This window comes from Hippocampus comes, unplaced genomic scaffold (assembly GCF_001891065.2).
Source record: "Hippocampus comes isolate QL1 unplaced genomic scaffold, H_comes_QL1_v1.1 scaffold61, whole genome shotgun sequence".
Lineage (NCBI taxonomy): Eukaryota > Metazoa > Chordata > Actinopteri > Syngnathiformes > Syngnathidae > Hippocampus > Hippocampus comes.
In genome coordinates this window covers 319,779-331,286 of record NW_017805501.1, presented here as the reverse complement: position 1 = coordinate 331,286, position 11,508 = coordinate 319,779, and the positions used below count along the sequence as shown (strand labels likewise).

The following is an 11,508-nucleotide window of genomic DNA, read 5'->3' as shown; positions in this document are numbered from 1 at the left end:
CCTTCCGGGTCGCCATAGCGAATCAGTTGCCTCCATCTAACGCCGTTTTGTGCATCCTCTTCTTTCACACCAGCTATCTTCATGTCCTCTTTCATTACATCCATAAACCCCCTCTTTGGTATTCCTCTCGGCCTCCTGCCTGGTAGTTCAATTTATCCGTGCCTGGGACCGGCACAATAAGTCACTGTCTGGTGCCCCCTTGTGGCTACATTAAAATAAAAGCTCTCCTACGACAGTAATGGATATACAGGACGTCAGTACTGTAGTTTGAATTTAAAATGACGTTAGAAAATAATTTCTTCACCCAGGAAAAACGAAAACTGTCTCAGAATAGCACCAAGAAGTGTTCTGAAGTTGAGACAGAAAATAAAGTCAATGTTAACTCGGCATCAATGACGAAAATGTCACCGTTTTTTTTTTTTTTTTTTTTTTAATTAAAAAAAATGTTTTTGTTATACTGGAACCAGACGAGGTCAAGGGAACAACAGGCAACACCACGTTTCCAACCACAGTACTTTCATTAAGGCTTGGTCTTCTCTCGACCTGATCTGGTTTCAGGATAACGAAAATTAATTTTGAATGTTTTTGTTTTCTTTCTTTTTTTTTAATCTGGTGAAATTGTAGTTATTCTAATTGCCCCACGGAGATAAATAAAGTTTTCTGAATCTGAATTTATGTAGAGTTAACATTGATTTGAGTTTACGCTTCTTGACGCTAATCTGAAGCAGTTTTCATTCTCCCTGGGTGAACTCATCGTTGCCTGCCCGCTAAGAAATTATTTTATAACATTAGTGTACTGTATTTTAAATCCAAACCACTGACGTGCATGTGTTAGTTGGATAGCTTTTATTTCGAAGGTGGCCAACGGCGCTCACCGGCAGCAGATTACCGTAATGCAGAGTTTTAACAATTAGTGCGGCGTCTGCTTTTACTCACATTTTGCGAGGGCGGGAGCAGAGAGAACCAGTTAAATGTACTGCGTTATTTTAACCGGTAACGGAGTCAGCAAGTCACGCCACAAAATTCAACCCCTTTATTCTACATCTTAACTGATCGACATTTAATGTTTGTATTTTAATTTATAATAAATTGAGTGACTTTCTGCTATTCATTCCGAATGGTAACCTGGGAGACAAAACCCAGGTCGCAAGCCCATAAAACTCCAACCATAGCAACCGTCAAGTGTGTTCAACAACAAGGAAAGCGAACAGCCTTCGAATGGTCAGTTGAATTGTTCGATGTTACTGAAGTATTTGAATTTTAGTACAGCTCGCTCTGCGTTCGATGGTGAGTATTACTTTCTTGAGCGTGATACTAATTTAGCTAGCTTGCTGCTTAATGTCTGTACAATCAACGTCGAGTTACAATTTACAGCGGGGGTGATTCAACATTTAAGAAGGCCATTAACTTTTTTTTTAATGGAAATGTTTGACCACTAACCTGGTAAAGTGATGGTGATTTTTATATGTCTTACAGAAGCGATAACGTAATAATTCCACCCTGCTGAAATACTTATTTTTTTTTACAGCATTCATATTTATGAGGTTGGCAGATAATTAACGCCCGTTCACACGATGGATGGTCTTGGTCAGACAAATGGTGAGTCTAGTGTGTAAAAGCAACCACAAAACCTTTTGCATGATGCTGTTTGTGCCAGGTGGCAAGAGAACCTAATAGGGACACAAGAGAGACATAATAAAGGCTGAAGGTGTTGGCCTCAGAGGATAAACTCGTGCAGGTGCAAGACCCGATTGCTTATTGTTGCAACTGTCTAACTGCATGGGAAAGAATTGCCTTAAATGTTTGTTGTGTCTCTCTTTCATGTTCCAAAAAACATTCAAGTTAGGTTAAATTGAAGATTAATTGCCCAAAGCTGGAAATGATTGTCTCTCTATTTTGTGACCTGACACAAAAAAGGAATACAAAATGAATGAATCAACGAATAAATTATGAATGTGATTAATTTCCTATTCTGTAACAGTTCACAATTTGTTCCATTTCCACCATTATGCTGCAGATGTTCAGGCTGAGCTGGACTCTGTGGAGGCCGAGCTGGAGCTCGTGGAGCTTCAGATAGAAGAGCTCCATGAAAAGAAAACCGAGTTGACTTCCCGCAAGGACGTGCTGCTGTGCAAGCTGGAGGAGGCCTGTGTTGCTGCATCTGCATCTGCATCTGCATCTGCATCTGCATCGTCTTCGTCAAGCCAGTCTTCCAAAACTGGCTCTGAAATGAGCAAAGATGAAATGCGGCACTATGATGGCACAGGTACGAACAAGTTGTAATGTTGTGTGCAGTGAAAATAATCAAGTTCACCACAATGAATCAATGACGTTTTCTCATTTTACTGTCCAACGCTTCACCTTTTTTTAGATTTTCCGTGGTCCAAAGATGTGTCGCAGCACCTGAAGGATTCGTTTCACCTTTCCAAGTTCAGACCCCTGCAGCTGAGGGCCATCAATCTGACAATGTCTGCAAAAGATCTATTTTTGGTCATGCCCACCGGCAGAGGGAAAAGCCTCTGCTATCAGCTACCTGCAGTCTGTTCCGACGGTACGCCGAGATCAAAGCGCAGGCCGTGTTTCGAGTCTTCCGCGAGCGATGAAATGCTGCGATCGTGGTATGATATACGCATCGGTAAACAAAAATATGTCTCTGGTAGGTTTTACATTGGTTGTGACTCCCCTGGTGTCGCTGATGGAGGATCAGCTCATGTACCTGAAGTCCATCGACGTGGCGGCAGTAATGCTCAATGCTTCTAGTAGCAAGGTAAATAACTTGGGGGTGGGGTGGTGGGGGTGTCAAATAACCCACCACACACATTTTTTTTTTTTTGTATCTCCAGGAGCACTCAAAGTCAGTTTTAGCCGGCATGATCGACAGGAAGCCCCCATTCAAGCTCCTGTACGTGACTCCGGAGAAAATCGCCAAAAGCAAGATGTTCATGTCCCGCCTGGAGAAAGCCAACAACGCGAATCTTCTGAGTCGCATCGCCGTCGACGAGGTGCACTGCTGCAGCCAGTGGGGGCATGACTTCAGACCAGGTCATTACTTCGAGATCTCGTGTGAACTGGGAACGCGCCCCCTCCCTAAGATTTTGAGTTTGCACCGTAAATGTCTTTCCTTCTGTAGATTATAAACTCTTGGGCATCCTGAAGAGGCAGTTTCCGACGGTGCCGGTGATTGGGCTCACGGCCACGGCAACCAGAGGCATCCTCAAGGACTGCGAAAAGATCCTGTGCGTGCAAAAGCCAATCTCGCTCACCGCCTCGTTCAACCGCAGCAATCTCTATTATGAGGTAGCGTCGCCACGAGAGCCGCGCTGTTTTTATCGTCGGGGTTAAATCCGTTGACGAGCCGCCGGGCAACTTCACGTCTCTCAGGTACGCACGAAAGCTTCTGACGACGCGTTGATCAACGACATTGCCTCACTGATAAAGTGCCGGTACAAGGACCAATCAGGTGCTGCCGTGAACCAGACGAGACAAAAGCGTCTGTACACACGCGCGTTTTTTTTAAAAACGCCGTTTTCCTTTTATCCCGCAGGGATCGTGTACGTGTTCTCTCAGAAGGACGCCGAGTCCGTGTCCTCTGAACTCCAGCAGAGGGGCATCGTGGCCGCCCCCTACCATGCCAACTTGAACCCCGACGATAAGTCTCGCGCTCATCGCAAGTGGACGGCCGGCGAAATCCAGGTGCGCATTGGGAACGCTACCCGTTATCTTCTCTGTGTCAACGCGGTGGAATCTCGTGCGTTTGCAAGGTGGTGGTGGCCACGGTGGCATTTGGCATGGGAATAGACAAGCCCGATGTCCGCTTTGTCATCCATCACACCATCAGCAAGTCCGTTGAAAACTACTACCAGGAGAGCGGACGGGCAGGTACAGTCATACCAAAGAATATCTCAAAATGATGTACAGTGCCGCGAAAAAAATTAAAAAAAAATCTTGACTCTGCTACTTTTAAAACTGACTCCAGGTCGGGACGATCTTCCGGCCGACTGCATCGTCTACTTTGGCTTCGCCGACATCTTCCGCATCAGCACGATGGTCGTCATGGAGAACGTGGGTCAACAGAAGCTGAATCAAATGGTGGCTTACTGCCAGAACGTCGACAGGTGACCTTTTCGCGCTGCCGCGGTCCCCCTTTGCGCGCCGTTATGTAACTCGCGGCCGTCTCTCTGCGGTCGGCAGCTGTCGCCGCTCTCTCCTGGCAGTTCATTTCGATGAAGCGTGGGACCGAAAACTATGCGACCAGATGTGCGATACGTGCCGCAGCGGAACAGGTTTGTGTGTCTGTGTGTGCGATATGAGTCAGTCGGAGCCTATTATGTTCTTAAGCGTGTGATAATCATGCGAAATCCAGCCCTTGAGGAGGATTCCGCCGCCTGTCACCTTAAGACTGCAGCGTCTTCCTGAAATCCCATCAAAGCGCCTTTTCTTGAGCGGCGGTCCCCTTGAATCATTTTCGACGGCCTGGCGCCACTCGCTCATAGCTGCTAATAAAATTGGCTTACGTTATCGAGCTAGCGAATGACTTTCATCTAAAGCCGGATGAAAAAAGTTGACTTCTGTACAATACCGATCAACCAACCCTCTCTCTTCATCATCAGACATCATCTCTGTGGACATCACCAAACATGCCGGGCAAGTGGTGCAGATTTTGGAGCTTGCGGCATCCGCGGATGAGAAGCTGACTCCGCTCAAGTTGGTGGAGGCCTGGATGGGGAAGGGCCCCGCCAAGCACAGGAAATCAATGGAGACCACCACACTGTCCCGCCCGCAGGCCGAGGATGTGATTGTCCACCTGCTGCTCCAAGGATACCTCAGGTTACGTTTCACGTCGCAGACTCGCAATGACTTGATAAGCTGTCCACTGTAGTAACCGCTCACCTCAAAAGGATTTTTATAGAGTTTTGACTCGTGCTGGCACACACAATAGATTATTTTCAAATGTCCCCTTTGAGCTACTAACCCCTTCATTTTTTTTTTTTTAGAGAGGATTTCAGTTTCACTCCGTACACCACCTACTTCTACCTAATGCTGGGCCGCAAGGCTCCGCTGCTGAAGAGCCAAACTCACAAGCTGAGCATGAAGATGCGGACGGCATATTCTCAGTCGTCGGCGGTGAGTTCAAATTGTTACTCCGTATTCGCTATGCGTGCTCACTGATCTGATTTGCTTCTGAGCTCTGATTCACACTCCATTAAAAAAAAAAAAAAAAAAAAAACAGTCACTCTGGTGCTCGCCTTCAGACTGAAATGGAGGCCGGTGGGTTGGCGGTGATTAAATCGCCGACGTTGCGGTGGCGATTTTTGCTCAGGCGACAGTCCACCGAGTTCACCCAAAAAAAAACAAAGTCATTTAGAAGGCTGAATATCGCCAACTGGAATTTCGATCACCCGCTCGGTCTTCTTAATTGAAACCGTGCTCCCTGATTGATAACTCTGACAATCACCCATCTCGGATATTGCTCGTGCTGCCGTTTCGTGGCCTTTTGCTCGCTTTCCTCTAACGCCTTTCTTCCAATTCTCATGTCTATTTGTGCGTGTCTTTCATCAATATCACATTCGAATAATGTCTCGCATTTTCCGAAGGCCTAAATCCAGGTAAGTCGCCACCGAAGCTGCTTTTTCCTAAAGATGATAAGGTAACTTGTGTCAAGGGGATTGCTAAACCGAGCAAACGGATGAATTATGCAGCATTTTGATCAATGTATTGGCCGACGGTATGCATCTATATCATCGGGAGATCAGATTTGTGATTGAATGGCTTGTTGTGGAAGTGATTCGGATGTTCGACAACAACCCGGAAACCGCAAAGGCTCCAGCCTGCCATATTTTTTGGGGAAACACATTTCTAATCAAAATGCGCAGTTTAGCAATCGTCCTTGTTTGCAAGGCTTTTTTTTTTTTTTGTTTGTTTCTCTTTGGGTCGGTACTCTGTTGTCCTCTCCCTTTAGGAGTCTAATCCCCTTTGGGTAAAGGTTGTTGTCGTCGTTAATGGCCAACAGGTACAAACAAAGAGAAACCCGGGAAAAGCCAAAGTGGTAAAGGGATCAGATCAGAGTGATGAAGAAGCCCCGGTGTCCAAGAAAACCAAGAGAGCGTTCAGATAATCATTCCAGAGGAGAACCTGACAAAGTACAGTCCATCATTCCTGTTGTTGTTTGTTTTTTTCCCCCCTTTGCTCATCGCATGGCAATCAACAGACACTGGAACGATACAACTTCTAAGAGTTAAATGACAATGTGGCACTTGGGAAGCAATTATGATTCTTGCTAAACTCCGGCGCATGCTCACGCTAACCCTCGTCTGAAATCGGACGCGGCTTGGTTTCTCACTCGCCCCGGTGTGGAAAACTGACTATAGGCAAAACAATCCCAAAGATGTTTTCCAAACTACTGACGCCTGACGGTTATAATATTATCAGATCGAGTTACCGGCATGGAATCACAGACGCTAACATTTCACGAACCACGGTTGCTCCGTTTATGGTTTTGGTTTCTTCTCACTAAGTACGGAATCATCGTGACCGCCACTCTTAACACCTCTCGAATGCCGCGCTCCGTCTTTAAGGCAACAAGCACAATTTCTTGATCCGCTTCCTACGATTCCACCCTGACCCCGATTTTTGTCACGACAGGACGTGGCCGCTCCCAGCGAGGAGATCATTGATGCGGCCTTTCACTCCTTTGTCAAGGAAAACAGCCGTCTCCCCCAATCGAAACCGAAAGAATTTCAAGCACCCAAGCACCTGCCGAGGAACCCAAACATGAACCGGGCCGATGAGATGGACAATCACACTCGACGTGCAGTCGAAGCGAACGTCGAAATCAAAACCCCAGTCAAGTCCTGCTCGAAACGTAAATCCACCACTCCGCAAAGAGCAAGAAAGAAGCCCCACGCAAATGTCACGCCGCCGCTCGTTCCATCTCCGTTCATCGTCGACGACCCGCCGGCCTACACGGTCCCCAGCTCTCCCTCCCAGGCTTCTTTCATTTCCGAAACTGCGGCCGAGGAGCTCTGCGACCTGCGCAACTACTACAGGAACCAACTTCGAAGAATAAACTACATCTCGCAGGAATATCTGGGGCAGCCCAACGAGTCGGGACTGCTGGCGTGTATCCGGCAACCTTTAAAGTCCCTGCGGCTGCCCCGCAGGACGGCGATCACCCAGACGGCTCGCAGCTTGTGGACGCGGGTCAGCGGCCGCAGGAAGCTGGTCCGCCGGTGACCGTTGGGGTTTCTCTTGTGGTAAAACTGCGCTTTGCCGCTCCGTTGCAGGCATTTCAATAAATATCTGACTTTGCTATGCCGCCGTCCTCCTGTCGAATGGATTTTTCAAGCCGGGGGCTCACACGCGGCTTCAGTCCCCCCTCCTCCCGTCGCCGCTCTTTTCACGGGACTGACCTCTGGCCATGCGCGTCTCAAGACAGTCTAAAGCGATTATTCGCATCGCTGTCGTTTCAAGTATGGGAGACATCCACGACCGCGTGCCACGTGAAGCGCATCCGTCGACGGCGGGGAGAGAGTGATATTCATTTCAAAAGGATGCCAGAGCGATAGAAGAAGCAGCCAGAAGATAGAGGGGAAAAAAAAAGCAGCCAGATGCCAGGTAGTCTTTGCATTATTCATATAAGCACACGCCACGTTATGGTTTCAATAATATATTAAAAAAAACATACAGATAGTATCTTACACTCTGTGAATAAATGATCTTAAGGATTAGACCTTGTTTCTCCCTTCCTGTCCTCAAGGCTCATTGAATATTCATTTAAATTGTGCTCCTTTGCCGGATGTTGGCTTTTTATTCAATGAGGTTTCGGTCCTAAAAATAACTCGGTGAATTTAGGATTCCAAAAACAACAACAAAAAAAAAAGTCTCAACTTAAACTCAAGTCGCACCTTATTCAAGGGGATGCCAAGAGTTAGGAAGCAGACATTTATTTATTATTATTTATATATGAGGCAGAGACTAGTGTTGAAATTTAAGGACAATGATGCTAAGTTTACACACTCTTGTAATCTTAGCAGTGAATTGGCGAGGTAAAAATACGCTTGCATCGGGTACAAGGACCGCTCGGAAAATGTATCTTCAATGTCAAGTTCACAAAGACCCTGACTGCGGATGATATGATGACTTCTCCTCCATGTTGTGTGACGAAAGATCATTCGATTGTATTGATCATTGTTCATTTATAGCCACTCAACAACACAACTATAACGTTGCCGGGAATTCTCCCGGGTTAGCATGGCGATGGAGCCTGCCAGCCTGCTGCAGCTGTGTTAGAATCTCACGAAAAAAAATACGGATGGATTTTATAGATTTGCATCGGGTGCTGCACAGGCAACACGTAAACATGGCCGTTTGCCCCGCGTGCGCACCTGCGCGCGCCCGCACACTTGAACGGACAGTCGGGAGGAGAAGAACTGTTCTTGAAGATCCTCAAGGCTCTCTTTGTGACGTCTCAACCTTGTTCAAAAATCAGAATCCAGCTGAATTATTCATTGGAGAGAGGATTCATGTCAGTAGGAGGTAACACTTGTACTCAGCTTGATGCCATTCTTTCTTCTTGGGTTGAAAGCGGCATGCGGGAGCTCAGCATCATACTTTTTTTTTTTCCCGCAGAGAAAAAAATTGTTAAGACTGTATGATTTCTTATTTGAAGATTGTGAAAAAAAAAATGTCCCCGTCTGGGCTGTTAATTGAATTCAGCATCTTCAGCCCAGAGCTTTTAGTTCCTGTGTGAAAATTAAATGCTGGAAATTTGTAGACGAGGCCCTCAGCGGAGTGCCCTGCAGCCTGATCCGGGGGGGAAAAAAAGCAGCCACAAAGAAATTCCTTCTGCCCATCGTCTTGTCGTGAAATTCCAATTAACAAAACCAAACTAAAAATGAGTGGTTGAGTAGAAACTGCAGGCCCGGGTTCGTCCCTGCTTGAACCCTGAGGCTCGAAAGCTCGCTAGAGGGTTTTGTAGTCTCAATTCTGACTTTGCACCGCTCCCCCCCCCCCTCACCTGAAGCAAACACGTCTCATCCTTTTTTTTTTTTTTTTTGCCCTACCTTTGGCGCCAGCGTGACGCAGCCCCATTTCCAGCTCCATGACAGTTCGAGGCCACTGCTCTGACTACGCACGACCGCCTTCTGACCGCTCCCCAGCGGCGCGCATCCTGCGGCCGCCCTTCCTCTCTCTTGTTTTTCTCCCTACCTGTTTCCATCCCCAAAACTACGATAAAAAAAATCCATCAGACGATTACCACCCAGTTTTTGCTTGTCTTTTTTTTTTTTTCATCGACACACCGGTCACCTATTGACCCCTGATCTGGACTAACCAATGTATGCATAAAATGGGAATGACATTGCGGCCGGTCGCCGCCGTTTCCTCGTGGAATGACAAAGGGATTCATTTGCATCCCATTTTACACATGCAACTTCCTCTCCTCCTCTCCTCATTCTGATTCAGTCTGCAGCCCTCCTCTTCCTTCCTCTCCCATTGAGATGATTGCATAGAGCAGGGGCGAGAAGGAGAGATGAGCGGGAGGCCTGTGAGCTCCCAAAAAAAAAAAAACAGAATTAGTGTATTCATTGCCGAGGATCCGCAATCATTATGCTGTCCCACGCCCCCGCTGTGACGAGCTCCTGAAAAATAGCAGTCACGTTCTTCATTTTCCGTGAAAGGAGATGTCTTTTTGAAACTGCTCATTAACACCTGGTTTTCATCATCAGACTCCTGGAAAAAAAAAAAAAACGCGGCGACATTTCATCTAAAGCTCGTGAAGTACAGATTTTGCGTTTTGGTGGCGGATAACTCTCCGGATGGCTTCCTCGCGCGATTAAATCGTTTTCTTTCCAGTTACCCATCATCCTCAGGTGGCGCCGCCGCAAATGTGGCTGCTCTCGCTCGGCCCAGTTCTCAAATCGCTCGCGTACAAATAGATTTATTGTTTGTGAAATGCGTTTTTCAAGAGCCGTTGTTGGTCCCTCTTCAGCCCGAAGAAATATTATCGGTATCGTGGTATCGGTGCATTTTTCTGAGTACAAATACAATTAAGAGTACTGACATTAGTCACTATATTGGAGCCCAAGTTTTGTTTTTGTTTTTCATCCTCTTCCACTGTTGCATTGTCAAGGGAATATACAGTGAGAAGACTGTATTTAGCCAACGATTTATGCAATCTAATCCCCCATTTTGAATGGATTTCACTCAACTGGCTGTAATCCTTTTGCACCGAGCTGGGACACACTGGGAGGCTGCCCTTTACTTTTCGCCTCTCTTGATCTCTCTCACACATCATTTGGCTCGGTTCAGCTCGGGTGCGTAGCTTGATTATAATTGTTTGGCCTCTCTGGAAACAAGGACATGGTTTTACTTTCGGAGGAGGGGGTTAAGAGTATTTTTCTGTTTTTAATAGAAATGCAAAGGACCACAAGAAGGACGTTGAATAACTTCTCCGGGCAGTGCGCTGTAGAAGCTTCTGTTCCTCGTAAACGATCAAGAGCATTTAGTCAACTCTATGTTGACTTTTAGCCCAGTGTGTTGCTTGCACAAATTTGGCGGCCTGTCCTGCTCTCAGTGCACTTTTTAACCACAGCATGGTGCTATGGTTCAAAGTCAAACCTCCAAAACCAGTTTCCCTGTCATTATTTCCCACAAGTCTGACCTTTCGAGAAATTGATCCCAGTCATGTGAAAAAGTTCACCAAATTGATCCGTTATCTGATATTGACTTGTTTCTGGTAAGAGCAGATTATTATTTTAACTTTATTATCTCGAGAATAAAGTTACAGCGGGTTATTTTTTTTCCCCCTGCATACTCAGCATCTCCTTGCTCCACTTCTCTGACATTTAATATGGTACGATATTGACACTAGCCGCAAAGTTCGGCAGGAGTCGGGCTGCGCTCGGAGTGCTTTTTTTTCCATCCAGCGAATTTGTGGACCAACACAGAGTAATTTACCCTTATCACGAGGAGCACACCAAACAAAGGGCCGTATTCATCTGTTTTCACGAAGGAAAAAAAAATGTTTTTCAGTCCTACTCGCACAAGGTTTGAAAAACAAATGTAACCTGGTGGATGTTTCTCATCAATACAGTACTCAGGAATGCCCTCAAGTGCATTTAAGTTGGCACTTTCTGAAATTATGTAATTAATAGCTTTCATTGATAATTTAGAACTTCGCCAAGTGAATCATTTAATGATGGGAAGCAAATGCAGAGTACTTTAATTATTCACTCCAGACATGGACTTTTTTTTCTCCTTTTTTTTGTCAAGTCTGTGCATGGGAGAAGTGTGGGTGAGGCAAAGCACGGTGGTAAAAGGTGCAACAATCCACACGTGTGCAACATTCTTCGCGTTTGGCCTGGATCTTCCTCTTACTATTTGACCCCACAGTGTGAGTAGGGGGTTGGATAAGGGTGTGCCTGTGAGTGTCTCCAGTTTGTAAGCAATTCCAGACCTTGGGGATAGAGTTAACAACGTCTGTGTGCTTTGTCTGGCCTGGAGGAATTG

General features: G+C 46.2%; 1 protein-coding gene across 3 annotated transcripts; it reads left to right on the top strand.

Moving 5' to 3' along the window:
• Positions 1-935: 935 nt before the first annotated feature.
• On the top strand, positions 936-7,727 carry recql (RecQ helicase-like). 3 transcript variants are annotated; one of them, XM_019877195.1, is made up of 16 exons: positions 936-1,287; positions 1,529-1,599; positions 2,018-2,266; positions 2,372-2,551; positions 2,661-2,767; positions 2,844-3,042; positions 3,131-3,297; positions 3,382-3,460; positions 3,545-3,693; positions 3,762-3,879; positions 3,977-4,115; positions 4,192-4,283; positions 4,611-4,827; positions 4,995-5,124; positions 6,011-6,140; positions 6,643-6,728. In XM_019877195.1, the coding sequence occupies exons 2-15, from the start codon at positions 1,575-1,577 to the stop codon at positions 6,113-6,115; spliced, it is 1,956 nt and encodes a 651-aa protein (XP_019732754.1). In that variant the 5' UTR covers positions 936-1,287; positions 1,529-1,574; the 3' UTR covers positions 6,116-6,140; positions 6,643-6,728. The 3 variants fall into 3 exon arrangements, with proteins under 3 accessions (XP_019732754.1, XP_019732753.1, XP_019732752.1); XM_019877194.1 differs by lacking the exon at positions 6,011-6,140 and having other exon boundaries at positions 936-1,221; positions 6,643-7,727; XM_019877193.1 differs by lacking the exon at positions 6,011-6,140 and having other exon boundaries at positions 6,643-7,727.
• Positions 7,728-11,508: the final 3,781 nt, after the last annotated feature.